At 44.1% G+C, this 16483-nt stretch overlaps 1 protein-coding gene across 6 annotated transcripts in view; it reads right to left on the bottom strand.

The window, feature by feature from the left end:
• Window positions 1–16483, bottom strand: part of cdin1 (CDAN1 interacting nuclease 1) — a 63012-nt gene that overhangs the window by 12557 nt on the left and 33972 nt on the right. For 4 of the 6 annotated variants that reach the window (XM_064321649.1, XM_064321683.1, XM_064321675.1 and 1 more), the window contains exon 10: window positions 14804–14909. In XM_064321649.1, the coding sequence (XP_064177719.1) occupies window positions 14804–14909 (106 nt within the window). Of the gene's footprint in view, window positions 1–13423; window positions 13799–13860; window positions 14697–14803; window positions 14910–16483 lie in introns of those variants that run through there. The other 2 variants (XM_064321664.1, XM_064321694.1) reach the window with 2 other exon arrangements.

The raw sequence follows: 16483 nt of genomic DNA, 5'->3' as shown, positions 1-16483 counted from the left end.
AAGAACTGGTAATTACCGGTGTTACGGGGCAATTAATGCATATTACACTGCAGCACTCATGGTGGCGACTGTCAGTTCCCCAATAAAAATGAGTACTCTTCAGCTAAAGGGTGACATTAATTGGGCCCTTAATGACTATGCAGAGGAGACCAAGCCAAATAGGAACAAAACAGAGACTCCGTCTGACTTCAGGAGTGGGAAAATTGTACTAAAATGAGATTAATTGCTGTTTAGAAAAAAAGAAGAGGGGAAGAATGAAAAAAGATGAAATTATAGGGTTTGGAGTGCAAGGGCTGCTGGTTGTGATGTCAATTCTTTTAATTATTTTTATTTTCTTAATGTAGGGAAAAGGCAATGGGCTCCCTCTTGCAGCATGCGGCCTTGGTTAGCGTTTGGAACGGGCACAGGTGTGGCGTACTGGAGCGCAGCACACAGGTAACCCAGTCTTCAGAATCGCCAGATCGGCAGAATCCGTTTTTCCGGTTGAAAAACACGGGGCAAGCGTCGCGCTCAGGGTTCCGGTTACGCCCGACGTATCCGGTGTGTCCGTGACACACAAGCCTGGCAGCACCAAGCTAAGGGTCTGCTAGGAGATTAGCAACACAAGCACAAGCCTGGCTACAATTCAAAACATACAAGAGACATGAGTTACACGTAAGGGGACAAAAAGACGACTTTAACACACGGCACATTTCTGTGACATTCCCGGAGGCCACCCGAAACGATTTGCAAGTTCCCCGAACTCGCCAGCGACGCGCCGATGCTTTTGAACAATCTACCTAACCGCTCTAAACGGCTGTATTAATGTCACATTTCAGCACAGGTACCTGAATATGCAGGCCTTTTAATTAAAGCATAAACATGCAAAACATGAAGCTATTTGCATTTTTTTTCTCCCCGACCCCCCTCAACTAAATATGCGCTGCTCTAAAATTCACCGGGCTGCCTCGCTCGCTGTCACGGAGCAGACTCAACACACTGTCATTGGCAGTGATAGAACCCTCCTGCTTCAAAGAGGCTCGCGCGTTGGAAGGGGGGGGAGGACGAGCAAATATTTGAATTGCAAAAACGCATCAACTTCCGATGGGAGGGGATCGGAGACAACTCGCTGGAGTTAAAGACCCGCGTTTCCAAACGCGCAAACCCGCAGCTGCCGTGAGCCGGGGCGCGTCACGCTCGCCGCAAACACACTTCTGGAAAATTTCTGCGAATCTACATATTTGTGAGGAGACGCAATGTTTTTTTTAAAGGAGCTTTTCTGAGGTCTGAGATGATGAGAGGGCTGCACAAACGCTTCTGAGGGCGCTCCTGTATCAGAGAGACGCACGCAGGAGTCCTCCCACGCCAGTCCAAGGCTTTTAGGATGTTTCAGGCTGTGATGTGACTGAAATATAGCCGCATAAAACACTGTATAAACTCGATAAGCATGCTCGCCCACCATCTCCATTGAGCAAAAAAAAAAAAATTCAATAAATAAAATGAAATACTTTAGCCTCTTCAGGACAATTCTCGACAGTTCTAACTCACTTTTTTTCCATTTGCAAATTGCAACTGTTTACCTAAACAGAGAAATGAAACATACATTCTATCACTCCAGGAGTATCTTTGTCTCATACTGGCAGCTTCCACAAGCTTTGAAAGCAGTGGCAGAAAATCCCATAAATAATCTACTCCATAAATGCCCTGGCTATATGGTAGCATATTTTACAAGATTATTCCCTGATTTTCAGTAACAAAATGCTTTTTTTCCAATAGGTAAGTTCATATAAAAATCATTTAATCTTTTGTATTTTCCACAAAAAATACTGCAAAAAAAATATATGAGCAGTGCTTCTTCTAGCACTGTGCCAGAGATTTCCACTCTCTCACACACAAGCACATACGCACGCACACAAGCATGCACAAAGGATCCTACCATGAAGACTTTCTAACCCTGCACTTCAACTTCTCACTGTAAGTAGCCCTGTACCCAATGGAGCCACTTACACCAGGTGATCGTAGATTTGAAATGATCAATAATCTGATACAGCATATCTCTGCAACATACTTCCGGTTTAATAATCAATATATTCCTCTTCTGTGTGAATGAAGGAGCTATGAAAAGCCACCACCCATTAATAATAACAACATGCCGTCCACTTCCGAGGAGACTGCTCTCGGCTGATTATCTGAAGGCCAACAAAATGTGTCACTTGCACTTAAGAAAGGTCCCTATATAACGCAATGGGGTATGGGCCGCGATGCGCTCACTGCTAAGCAAGTTCAGTACGTGCTGATGCGCCGGGGACAGATATGAATTGAAATTAACGTCGCCTGATTTATAACTTGGCTGCACAGTGACCTCTGTCTCAGAGGCGCGCCCCTAAATCAATCCGCGGCGATAAGAGCCGCCCGCGTCTCCACAACGCGCACCTCGGTACACTCAGCGACCGCCTTATCTCAGAAAAGGAAATCTGAGTAATGACTAAAGACAAGCTATAACAAAACCACTAAATCCAGGTTGTCAAACACAATTTACAATGTATATTTCCCCTCCTCCTTTTTTTTTTTTTGCTGTTAAAACAGTAATTAGGAAAACCGAGGCGATATGGGTGAGTGTTTACGGCCAGCCATTAGAGGCCCGGGCTGGGAGCGCTCCGTGTTTAACTTTGGGATAAAGGAGAATCACGTGGAGGTCCCTGGGAGAAGGCCCAGTGGCTTTACATCCTCCTGTCAGGGCTGCGCTGTGCGGCTTTATTTGCAGTGATACATGCCGGGGGAGGTCGGAGGTCAAAGTTGAGAGGAGGGCCAACAGGAAAAAGGCCCAAACACTTTGAGAAGATTACAGAGTTTAACATGTTAAGACCTTTCGGTACTTTTTCATTTCATTGTTGGAGGGGGGGGGGGAATGGTCGAATGTACTTTCCATGCAATCGCATTAAAAAAGGAGAGCTCAAAGAACTTCAAAGACTGCGGTTATGCGTCCTCTTTCTGTCCGAGTCAACTGTTTTAAAGCCACAGTTTTACCGAATAAAAAGTGTCTGCACTTGCCAAGTGATTTAAGATCGCATTTGACAACACTGCCAATATTTTGGCAGGAAGCAAAACATCACAGCGACCGTGACTGTTTTTTGGTTATTCGTAAGGTCACAGATAACGTCACCACAGTTTCCCACAACCCCTGAAACGCAAAACAAAAACAAAAGTTGGGGTGGCAGGGGGGGGGGAGGGGTGGTTTAAGGTTTTAAAGCGAATAGGTTTTGATTCGATAAAGCAGCCTGGCCAAATGTTTTGTCATAATTTTTCAAGAATTCGGTTTCCTGATAATTCAAACCACAACGATTACTCAAAACAGTATCGGTAGTGTTTCTCCGACTGCGGCTAGCCCCTTAGCGGTAACTCTAGGGCTGCGGACTGTCAGCGAGTTGGGAGATCATGTTCCACTAACTGCTAAGCCTCCTCGTCGCCAGATTAGGTGAGGTGTAGGTGACTGCCCTCTACACTGCCCATGTAATCAAGGAACACAACATCCAATATGATTCAAATTAAGAGCACGGGACCAAGGAAAAAAAAGAAAAGAGAGAGGTAATGCATTGGCTGATCTGCAATCAGCATTGATGAGGTCTGGTAGCCTATTTGGTTTGTATTTATTTATTTTTTTGGGGTAATTTGTTATTTTTTCCTGTCTCCGTTTGTGTGGGAGGGGGCTGGGTGTTGGCGATTGTAGCGTCTGGCGACCAGGCGACTGACCTTTCAATTCGGGACATATCTGTGAATACACTCCTGACAAAATTAATATGAAAGTTCGGGCACGGGGGGCTTGCTCTGATCAGAAACTGACAGCAAACTCTGTCTGAAGTTAATAGTTTTCACATTCATTACAGTCAAAAAGAGGAGAATCCGAGCCGTCGTGGCAGACGGAAAAAACCAGCCTCGGTCAGAGGCAGCCGCGGCCAAATTGAAGTGGCACCCTTCATCACCGAGGTTTCACCAGACAACTCCATTTTTCCCCCATTTCTAGCCTCGCTGACATATTTATGTTTATAATAAAATCAGACTGGTCACTTTAAATACAGGCCCGTCATCTAAAAGACGCAGGGAGATTTAAAATGGCACAGACTTGCAGCATGCACGCGTTTGATAAAAATATCGCTAAAATGAGGAAGTGGATTACTTTGACATTTCTTTACCCATCATTCAGGGGATTTAGAGCCAAAACTGAGACAGTTTACAATTCATTTGTTTAAAAAAAGAAAAAATGTCCTCTTATCTTACATCACAATGAACGGAAGGGTAGGGTATCGCTTGTTTTAAACTCAAGGCTCTACAGAAACATTAGATTTATAGTTTGGAGAATATGACTGCACATCAAATCTTAGGGCATAGTAAATTAAAAAGTATACACAGCACATTAACATTACAAAACCAAACTAAATTTTCACCATTTTCCTTAAATCCTTCAGGGCGCATCATCCGTGGGTTACTATGGCCACCATTTATGGCATATGAAAGAAAATGGTGTAATATTCCACCATACAGGCAGCAAAGGACATTCGGTTCTAGGGCACCATTCATCAAAACAGGTTTAGATTAGCAGCAAAGGTTTCACCCTAATCATTTATATATGCGAAATAGTCTGAAGAGGGAATCGGTTGACCTGATAGATATCGTACATTAGTCGGAATTGATGAATGAAATCAAAGGTCAAAGCTGCAACGGCAGGTCCCTCACATGTCTCCGATTACCCCCACCACGGCTCCCAGGCCCGCAGAGTTTAAACTATCAGGCAATCAAGGGACCAAGGAAAAAGGTGAAACTCAAACCAGAGATGTGAGCTACAAGTTACTAGAAGTGCGGTGTTTTTGTCAGTTAATCTTTTCGGTAAATGCCAGACTAAACTGAAAACAAAGAAGGCACTAAAATCGCGTACCTTTCTTTGACCTCTCTAAATGTACTCCAGTGTGACGGAAAAAAGATACTACAGGATATTGAATATACATCTTGGGATTAAAAATTTGAAGTATAAAAGAGTTATTGTTCAAGCGCGTTAGCAAGTAGCAAATAACCATAGAACCGACTGCTAAGACAAAGGGTTAGAGCACTGGTTAAAATTTACATCACAATTTTATATGCATTTGTATTGACATGTAGCTGTTTAGTCCAACCACATTTTAACAGAGGACATGGTTTTGATTGTGAAATGCAAACAATGTAAGACACAACGTATTTAAGTCAAGCCAACCTGTCTTCCATATTAAGCTCGAATGGCCAGTATAGGGGATGAAATAATACATAATAGTTCAGTGTTGGACTTAAGCCTGTAAAACATACAGACGATAGCTTTTTCACATGGGTGGACATTTACTTTCCAGTTCATTTAGTGAACACGAGAATGGCTGAAATTATTTTTTCTGAAAATGAACGCTGAGTATGCGATTATAGCCCGTTGCCAGATACAACATAACCTCTCAGATATAACATTTCCCTGACGTTTTTAATTGGGAAGGAAATTAGATAGGACTTGTATACTATGGAATATTTATCGCTGCAGGAGTTTGTTTACACTCCAGATTGTCCGGGGGTGTGCAGGAGTCAGAAATGCTTAATTGTAATTTATCTTCGGCAGTTCGGGTCACTTGGTAAAAAAAAAAAAAAAGGGATTGCGTCGGACCCCTTCTCAGTTTTGGCTTTCAAAGTCTCTTTGGGTATAAATCAGCAAAGGCACTTCACCAGAGACCTGCCCGGGTCAGGCCGTACGCAGGGAGCACCGGAGCAGTGATGGAACGGGGGGGGGAGGGAAAGTACACACGGACTCACTCTGGACGAGCAGGAAAACCCTCGCGCAACGCACTCATCGGCTCTGAGGAGCGGCGCGTCGCGATTTCTCTTCCCCCCCCACCCCGCCCCCCTGAAAAACTTTCGGAGGGGAGACCCGGCGAGTCCTTGCAGAATACATCTGGTTCTGGATTATGACAACAAAGTGGCAACACGGCGTAATTGATGGCCGCACAGAGAGGTGAAGGCAAACAGAACTAACACAAACCTCGGCAGGAAAGGACAAGGTTGAGCGAGGGACAGCGCTTTTAAAAGAGTAAGTCAGGGTTATTTATACACAGCCACTTATCACTACCATCCAGCACCTTGCCAAGAGCAATACACCTCCAAAGACCATGGTCACTGCACCATTAATTAGACATGAAGGTGTTGTTTGACCGAGGGGCTTAAAAAAATAAACAGATTTTTTTCCCCCCTTTTTAATTGAAATCTATGGAACCTTGGTGCTTTTCCTAGAAAATCCCATCTTTAGTTAAAATAATCAAATAAGGTTTCGTAAAAGAAATGCAGCACATGGAAATGTATTTTAAACAATGAACCTTAGGGTCTACACAATTCACAAATAAATATAAATGGAAAAAATAATACAAGAAATAAAAAATAAATAACTGAAGAGACCTCCATGTAAAACGCATAGCCACGCACAGATGAATCTGAAAACAGCTGATGTTTCATTTAAAACTAAACCTGGGGAAAAAAATATATAATCCTTGCTCGCAAAGCCGTTTAACATTTTCGATGTCATGAAGCGGCACCAGCCAAAGCTAAAATATGCATTCCTTCCTCTCCTCTTGAGCCAAATGCAATACCTTAAAACTGAACGTAATAGGTATGTTGGTTGATGTAAGAACAAAAGGATATATTGTTTCCATTCAATCGAACATATTTTAGCTGTGAAGCCCTGTCGAGACTGAAAGTGGGGAACCTCCTTTCTTTCTTTTTTTTTTTTAAACATTCCCTCTGACAGCCATTGACCTCACGCTCCAGTGCTCCCCTTTGCCTTCAGTGTACAATTGAAGGATCATCTGACGAGAGACTTGTGCTTTTTGCCTGCCTCTTACCCTGCAATTAAGCTGTTTAATACATTTCACTTTGGGGTATTAGAAAAGTGAACTGTGGAGGTACATGAGATGAGACACTTAAAGGTTTAAGAGTCCTTATACATGCATTGAAACTGCTTTGTTTTCCAAATTTTTCTCTTCAAAAAATACATTTTAAGTAGGGCTAGTGGAATGTGTGTTATCTGATTTTGTGTGAGGTTTTGCAGTTTGTAGGATTTTACTATAATGCTGTACATTTTTCTGTGGGTTCAATTGCGAAATTGATGAATGGTAGAACATTCTGGACTTTCACAATACTTTCTTGAAAGAAGAATTCACAAAATTTGGGCAAAAAAAAAACTTCCAAAAGGACTGCAGAAAAACACTGTAAAAGCATTGTAAAAATGTTCTGCTGCTGAATTAATGTGGTGCTTTACACTTAACCTCCCTCATGCACATCAGGTTATTTCGCCATTTGTCACGGACCTGCCAGAATGAGCTTGATCCCTCCGGAATTCCAAAACGCTGTTCCTAAAACTAATTTAAAGGAATTTAAAAATGTAAACCCAATCATGTTTAGTTAACCTAAAACTGTTTACAACCATGGAAGAAAAGAAAAAAAAGCCTATGGTTTGAACAGTTATCACAAAAAAATTCCACATGCAATGTTAAAGTTGGTATGTTTCTTATGCTGTGTTAATGATGCCACTGGGAAGTAACTGATATTATTTAGTCTGAAAAAAATATTACAGTTACAGTTTTAGTTACAGCTGTTATTGCATATGTTAAATCATACTTGATACATTGTATGTTCAGATATCACGATATTCCACTTCAAGGACACAAATCATTTTAATATAGAGAAGTATTTTTTGTGAAAATACTGTTAAAGGTGAACTACAGACAGACAATATGACGAGAAAATATTTGACTGAAAACAAATAAGAAAATCTATATTTTTTAAATGAATAAAAAAGGCATCACATTGGTCGCTACTGGGGAAATCAGTCCAACTGTTACAACAAACAATAAAATGAATAACCCCACTTCCTAATGCAAGAAACTAATATCAGAATAACAACTCGCATGTAAAGAGACATAACAAACAGAAACGTGTACATATAAATGGGCCAATGTAATTCCCAAGATACATCTTCCTCAACACGCTCCAACTATTTGTCACAAGGCTATCTTGTGTCAGGAAAATAACCCCTCACATCTCCGGCTACGCTAGGTGTTGCACGACTCCAAATATCTTTGGGGGTCAAAGGCAAGAGCGAGCTCAAAAACATTTCACCCATCAAAATTCTCCTGTTATATTGGGTTTTACAAAAAGCCATTTTAATAAAGTCCCACTGCTCCCTGTGCCCCTAGACAGGATCTCACAAGGATGACAAATGTTGCTGACTTCTGCCTCCAATGAAACCCGGAAGGTCAGGCCAGGAAAAAAAAAAAAAAAAAAAAACCCCAGCGCCTCGAAGAGTCTGATGACATAAATCTTGAAAGCTGACAAAAAAATGTAAGTTAATTTTCTAAAGTTCCGTAACAAAACAGGAATTCGTTCGAGAGGCAGGCTCCTTCCTCGATTTACTTTAGGGTTTCTTTCCATCTTAAACTGTCACGCGCGCACTTTAAAAAGAAGCCTCAGACGCCTCCTGCTTCCAAGTTCTCGGTTTCAGATGCTGCGCTAGTGTCAAAGTTATTTTTTTTTCCGCCTCAAAGTGCAACAGCAAATTTCTATAATGTGCAAACAGAAAAATGAAAACAAACAACTGAAACTGAAGCGCGGTGAGAAATAAATCCCCCGGCTTCAAAAAAAAAAAAAAGTGCATCATGGATTACATTCAAAAGTATTAAATGGGGCTTCTAAATATGCATTCAAATTCTGCAACTCACTGCAGGAAAACAGCTTGTCATTTGCCATTAGCGCTTATAGGAGGGCATGACGCATAACATGCTTTGCACTTAAGCACACGGGAGGAATGCGCGCCGCAGTAAATCCTGCGATGTACTTAGGCTGCAAATTCCGAAGGAGGCTGCCGCATGAGTTGTCATGTAAATCTTCTCCGGGCCGGTGCGACACGCTTCACTTATTTTACAGGTCGCACCTTCCAAATACAGCAACCTTTAAAGACCCTCCGGAGGAACCCAAAAACGCTAATGCTGGATGTTGCAAGGGGTATAAAATGGTGAAATGTGAAAGGAACCAACACACGAGGAAAGTATGAAATACTGGCAGCAAACTGCGGCCAAAGTCACCGTTTAAAAAAAAAGAAAGATAAAAAGTGACATTTTTTCCCCCACCTTGGCCCCCATTTTTCACATAATCCCTGAACTTTAAATGCATGTGTGAGCGGCACTTTTCCACATTGCTGAATGAGAAATGAAGGCTCTCTCTACCTCAGTAATCCAGCATTTACTGACATGATAACAGCGTAACTGATCCTCAGTACAGTGTGTCCAAGGACGACTGTACAAGGCAACAGCCCCACGTGAAACAAACGCTTTGCACACAAAGTGAAGCGCGTTTGGTACGCGCGGGAGTCCCCGGCATTGGCTGAGCACGCGTCCTTTGTGAGACCCCAAAGCCAGGGCTTCTCTTCAGGTCTGCGTCCCTGTAACGTCCAGCCTCATTGGATCAGCAGCAGCCACGGCCCAAGGGGGTTCCCTCTCAGGTGACATCTTCTATCTGCTGCTCCTCTGTGATGTCCCTGCTTCTGCCAATGCCTCTCCCTCAACCACCAAATCTTCCACATACAAAAACACACACACTGAGATGCTAACACACACTCATGTAAACGCACACACATCCCCACATACTGTACACACGCTCAGCCCTCTCCATCTTAGACTTCCTTAAAATCAATCCCAGCTGACCTCAATCAGGCTTGTCCACAAAGGACGAGGTCATTACAAATCATTAATTAAACATTCCTAGCCTTACTGTGCATGCAATGGATTTGCAGGAATATGATGGACATATCCATTAAAAGTGAATACATTATGAAATATCTTGCATCAAGAAATTTAATTCATTTCCAGCAATCTGATCAGCACTATTATCACTACCTGCATTATCATTTAATGCATACAGTAACATCAATGAAATATAATATTGGGGAAAATAATTGGTAAAGAATTTTAATTTTTCAATGTATTTGAGTGTACCTATGTCAACCAGTGTCAATCACCTATTTCCAGCATGCAAGGGGTCCAAGAACAGGATAACCCCACAGCATTTTAATGTTGCCGCAGTGGACCCAGTCTTAAAACAAAAAGGCTCCAGAACTTGGATGGCTACAGCACCGCCCTCCAGGCATAACCAAGAAAACACATATTAAAAAGCAAACCTGGCCGTAGTGCTTCTCCAGATGTTTAAACCACCGGTAATAAGCCTTAGATAAATCACAAGTGTCTGCTTTACACACACTGAATGAATGCTGCAGTCAACTTTGCGGCAAATGGGAAAAAAAGAGGCAAATGTCTAAAAAAAAAAAAAAAAAAAAAAGATCCCCAAAAAAAAAAAAAATCACAACGGTCTAGGTTTGCGAGTGGTCAAGCCTCATGATGTATATGACAAACACAAAGTTGTAACCCCGCTGCATGCGCGGGAGAAATGAGCCATACTGTCTCATTATATTGCCATAAATCATTTTTGTCCACCACTGACAGCTTTTTATCAGATATAACCTTTTCAAGCTTCCATTAGGACTGCTAACATTTTCAACTCTGACACATTTGTAGTTTACGAATTCCACGGCTGATTAACTCTGGGCAGAGGCAAGCTGCGGTCCGGGGCCCTTTTTAACAAAGGCCCTTTATCGTGTTATTGGAGGGGGGGGGGGGGGTTGGGTTGAGGGTGCAGCTCCAGTCTAAAGATTTAGGCCTTAACATGCAGTTTTAATTCTTATTAAGACCATTAAGCCATCTGACTTTCTGGTATTGGAAACGCTTACGCTTGCAGACGGCAGAATTAGAAGCTTGTAGAAAATAATGCGGTCCTCAAAACCCCATTAATTACTTTCTGTGTACGGGGACAGGGGGATCGAAAAAACTCAACCGTTAGCCACCATATTTCTCCATTTCAAGGCGCAGCCGGGCCAAGAACACGTTATTTAACGGTCTGACGAGAAACAGCGATCCTGAGAGTCTCAAGGTCGCCGGGCGTGCCAAGCTTTTGAAGTGGATCTCAGACGTGACTGGAGGGTGACCCGGGCGAGAACGCTGGGCACGCTGCCATCTGGGAACGGGACGGGGCGGGACAAGGAGACCCGTGCACCTCGCTCGGGGAAGCCTGGCCCCGCCCCGCCCTGCCCCGCCCCGCCCCGTCCGCGGGGGCGCACACACACACACACACAGGAGATCCCGTTACCTGGCCGTCTGAAACGGAGCCCGCTGTTACAAGGGGAGCCCGTCTCGGGTGATTTGGCTCGGGCTAAAGAGACACGCGTGTAGGGTTGTGCCCCGAGCTGGAGGACTGGCACTTCACACGATATCAGTTTGGAGAAGAACTAACTAGACGTCAGGCTCAGGTAGTGAAACCAGAGAGAGAGAGAGGGAGAGAGATGGAGTGAGAGCGCAAGACAGAGAAAGAGAGAGGCAGAGAAAGACAGCGACAGACAGAGAGACAGAGAGAGAGAGAGTGTCCTGGGGTCTTCTGGATGAACAGTAACATGCAGCAGTAGTAAGCAGAAGACAGCCCACCTCACTGTCAGACTACCGTCCCTCACTGGCCTCTGTCCTCGCAGTGGAGACGCACGAAGACAATGGATTTGTAAAAAATAAGACGAGTCCTCCACCACTGGCTGATACCAAAGAATCGACAGAACGTGTGCGTAAAGGACAGAAGACAAGCAGAACGCAGAGAATCACAAGAACAAAAAGAACACTAAGAAACAACAATAAGGAAGGCGCGTTGGCAAAATTGGGGTACGTCCCAGGGTTGTGAAAAATTACCTGAACTGTCATGACTACCTTATTAGGCCAAATATAGAAAAATACCTCAAAACACCACACGCTGCTTTGCATTGTATGAGCTGCCTGGTGAAACAGATCCTACTGTAGATTTACAATTATTTTTTGCATATTGTGGGAGAAAATGTCCAGCGCTGTGAGTGAGTATTTCAGCACTCGCGGTCTTTAATCTTCTTCACTTTTCGGAATCACGCGAGGCTTATGTGATTAATATTCAGCATCAGGTGAATAATTTTTATGCAATTCTGATAGTTGGAGAGATGGATAACTCAATTACGAGCACATCCATCAGAGTGCTCCTTGGCATTGGAAAGCTACCAGCTAAGATTGATGGGAAAGGGAGGCCAATGGTTTCCTCGCCATAATACCCAGGCACTGGGCCTGAACACTTTTTTTTTTTTTAACCGGTCTTCATAGGCAAAGCGTCATTACCCCTCACTCCATTGAAAAGAGTATATTACGAGGTTACTGTTTTGGCAAGACTATGGTTTGGATGATGAATATCGTTGGTAAGGGCTTTAAAGGAAAAATTAGGGATGGCAGTTCGGGGGGGGGGGGGAACTATACCATTTTTATTTATTTATTTTTTGCTTGAGGGGAGGAAAAAAATAATTAAGAATTACAATTTTCTGGCTTTTGTTAAAGGCTTGGAAACATACATACATACATACATACATGTTCCTATGTACACATTCGTGTATATAGGAACACGAACCAAGATCACAACAAATAACATTAGGAAGCACATTAATTAATAAAAAAACGTAGCCACGACATTAAATAATGTAGCAAACATATTCAAAAGAGGGAGGGGGGGGATGTATGAATAAGGGTATGGACAAATACAAAGACTGCTGGCCCCCAGGACACATCACGTGAAATTAACCCGCTAAAGAGAGGAGAAAGGACGATGATGTCATCTCCCCTCCGCTGCAGACGGTGCACGGGCGGCCCTGACCACGGAGACGACGACAACGAAGCCCGAACAATGGGAGGGAGCGCGTTCCAAATGTCAGACGCAAATGTCAATTAAAAATTACAAGGGACTCCTGAAAGGCGGGGTCTGAAGGGGCTGACATTTTTTTTTTGACGTGGCGGAGTTCGTCTGACCGAGCCTTTTGGCGAGCACGGCGAGGATCCGTGCTGTCAGCTCTTATCGTGAGCGGAGTTCGGCCGCTCGTCGAATGCCAATGAGGAGGATCCTGGGCAGCAGGAGCTGGAGCCGCAGGCGCGGGATGTCTGTGGAGGGCGCGTGCGTCGCCATTTTCAAAACAGACAATCGCCGCCAATAAGAGAATCCCCGCCCCTCGCACTGGCACCAGACCGCGCGTCCTGAGAGGTCCACGGCAGACGACACCGTGAGAAGGAAACGGACACTTTTCGAAAAATATAAACACAAACGGTCGTGATTTTCGACTGAGACGGCTTTCAGCGAAGCGATATTTCTCCGCGCACAACATTCTTCACGGTCTAGGAATGTTCTCGCTCGCAAGCCAGCACTATCTGGTGAACGACTTGAGTGACTGTTCCTTCCCGAGACACATTAGGATTTTAATGAGCAATACGAAAAACTTTGCCCGTCCAAGACCACCACATCGTATTCAAGTGTTTATTTTTTCATTCAGAATGTTTCAAGGATATCAGACAACAGACATATTTCTTTAACACACACTTCCATTTCCAAATAAAACTGCCCCCGAGAGAAAATATATATGATATTTATGAATATGACTCAATGTTCATTCCATTTCTCGGTACTGAAGAGAACTGTCTTCATGGTTTCAGACCTTTCTTTGAATGACATCTGAGTAAACTTGCAAGCCTCCCCCAATCGGGTTCTTCGTCAGAGCGCTGTACTGGTGAAAACGTAACTGCTGAAAATGACAGGCCGAAGCAGAGCACAGGGTTCACTCGGCTTTCTTTCTCCATCTTCTTCAGAGCTGCGCAGTTCACAAAACTCGCCACCAGGACTGTGACCCACAAACAAACAAAATTCCCATTTCAGCGGCCTGGCCAGGGCACACAGAGCCAACCCCGGCTGACCGTAAATCTCTGGGTAGGGTTCAAAGGTCAAACCCTTCCAGTGCTCTACCAGCGTGTCGCTATATGTCCGCCTGCCAGGGCACTAAAGGAGGGAGCGCGGCCTCTCAGTCGGGCGTGGTCACGGGCTTCGGACGGGGAGGGGAAGAGGCAGCCGCACGCACCCTCCCTGTACCGCCATGACACATACGCTTCCCTAGAGCACACCACTCAGGTGAGGTCTCCATGGCACCTGTATCCATGGCGCCCCTGTCCCCATGACCACCATCGCAGAGTGGTAATGTCAACTGGAGGGCCGCCCGCTACACCGAGCCAGCGGCCCCCGCCTTAGCCAGCTGTGACATCGCACAAGGCGATGAGTCACAATGGAATGATCCGTGAGCATTCTGAGGGTTAGCACTTCAGCGCTAGCTTATATGACAGACGCTATGAGCCAGACAGGGCTTCGAGCCTACAGTAAGTGGAACTCTTCATATCCCCACACACTGAAACTGACCTCTCTAAGAGGGGTCTTCAGGTGTGAGCTCTGCACTGGCACTGAAGTAAATCCTTTTTCAGACTACGAAAATGCGAAAGCTCTCCTTCCTCTGCGGCAGCCGAGCTTTCTCCCTCTCGTCCTGAAGGGGGCCCGACCGGGCGCCCAAACCGCTGACCCCCAGCTGGGTCTCACACGGAGGCTCGCGCCAAGAATTCTCATGACGGCACATGCACCAAATTAATCACCCGTTTCCCTTCCCAAACAATATATGTGCGCATCAGGAAAAAAACCCCCCCCAAAAATAACAATTCCTTTCAGCGCTGCCTTTGGTTCTCACGCGTCACAGAGGCCTAGAAGGCCAGGACAGGACGGAGATGAGAACACATCGAAGTGTATATATAGACACGAGGCGGTTCGGGGAACCGGATGAGCCTCCGATCGGAGGGAGGAGGCCTACCTGTTCCAGTAGCTCCAGAACTGCTCGTTCAGGTAGGTGCGATGGCTGCACTCATCCCCGAAAGAAGCCTTGCTCTCGATCCAGTGAACAATGTGGCCCTCAACAGCTGGTTTTGAAAAGAAAAGCAAACGAACAAGAGGCACATTACAGGCCACCGAAGTTAATAAACAATCCTGTCTGACGTTAAGATTACATGAATCCGAAAAAAGCCAAATGGAGGAGTATCATTATTTTCAACTTTCCCTGTATGATCAGTTCAGAGAAAGACTACCGTGAAGAGATGAAATTAATTAATTAGTTAAGAATCAAATGTGGGCTGTGACTGGGACACTTTTGACAAAGAGATGCATCATACATCACACTGAGTTTTTCCTCCCGTTTACCATCCCAATATGGCTCAGCCAGTGTGCCCATCAAGGTAGCTATATTAGCAGTCGTCAAAACAAAATTGGCGGCCATGTTGGGTGAACGACCCTATAGAAGCAACCATATATTGAAGTCATGCATTGAAATCCAAAATCCACACTTACCCATAAAAGCAGTACATGCATACTGTTAAATCCAAAAATATTGGGACAGTGACACAATTTTTGTTGTTTTGACTATATTCAAAACAGTCAAACAAATGAAGGATAGTTTCCAGGATGTAGGCATACAGTACTGTAAAGAGAAGACTACACTAGCATAACCTGTGCTTGTGAACAGAACAGCCAGGTAAGCGTCTGAAACCTGAGAAACACGGTGGAGGCTGGGTTATGGCTTGGGCATAATATGGCTGCCACTGGTACTGGCTCACTTGTCTTCACTGATGATGTGACAGTTGACAGCAGCAACAGGATGAATTCTGAAGGGTATGGAAACATCTTATCCGCTCAGATCCACCCAAATGGCTCAAAACTCATTTTACGGTGCTTCACCTTGCAGCAGGACAATGACCCCAATCATCTGGCTAAAGCAAAGAGGGGGTTTTTTCCAGAGCCAAAAACTGGAATGTTCCTCACTGGCCAAGTCAATCATCCTGAATCCAACTGAAGACGTGCTTCACTCGCTGAAAGCAAGGAGAAATTCCCCAGAAAGGAACAGTAACTGAAGCTGGCTGCAGTACAGGCCTAGCAGAGAGCATCACCAGGGAAGATACCAAGCATCTGGTCATGTCTATGGGTCACAGACTTCAGGCAGTCAACGAACGTAAAGGACTTGAAACCAACCACAGCATATAATGACTTTGCTAAAGATTTGGTTAATTTGTCCAATTATTTTTGCTCCTCTAAACTATAGGAAAAAAATGGTACAATTCCTCCTGATGTGGATGTACATACCCAGCAATTAAAGTGGATAGCCTGCACTTAACCTCATATTCATTCTTTTATTTCAAATTCAATATGCTGGAGTACAGAGCCAAAATAAATTGTGTCACTGTCCCAATACTTCTGTATTAACTATATATATATATATATATATATATATGTATACACACACACACACACAAGTACCCATGTATGCACACGTGCAAATAATTTCATACATGGTCTGGTACCACTGTGTGTAGATCTCCCCCATGAAAGGACTTATTAACTCTCAGATAATCTACAACAGTTACATTGCAGAAAGGCACTGAAAATGAAAATGGGCAAAGACCAAAGATAGCTCATTTTAGCACTGATATATGTGTGCTAGGCA

The sequence above is a fragment of the Anguilla rostrata genome, chromosome 1 (assembly GCF_018555375.3).
Source record: "Anguilla rostrata isolate EN2019 chromosome 1, ASM1855537v3, whole genome shotgun sequence".
Lineage (NCBI taxonomy): Eukaryota > Metazoa > Chordata > Actinopteri > Anguilliformes > Anguillidae > Anguilla > Anguilla rostrata.
The sequence above is the reverse complement of the archived record's forward strand: the minus strand, read 5'-3'. Positions and strand labels throughout refer to the sequence as shown.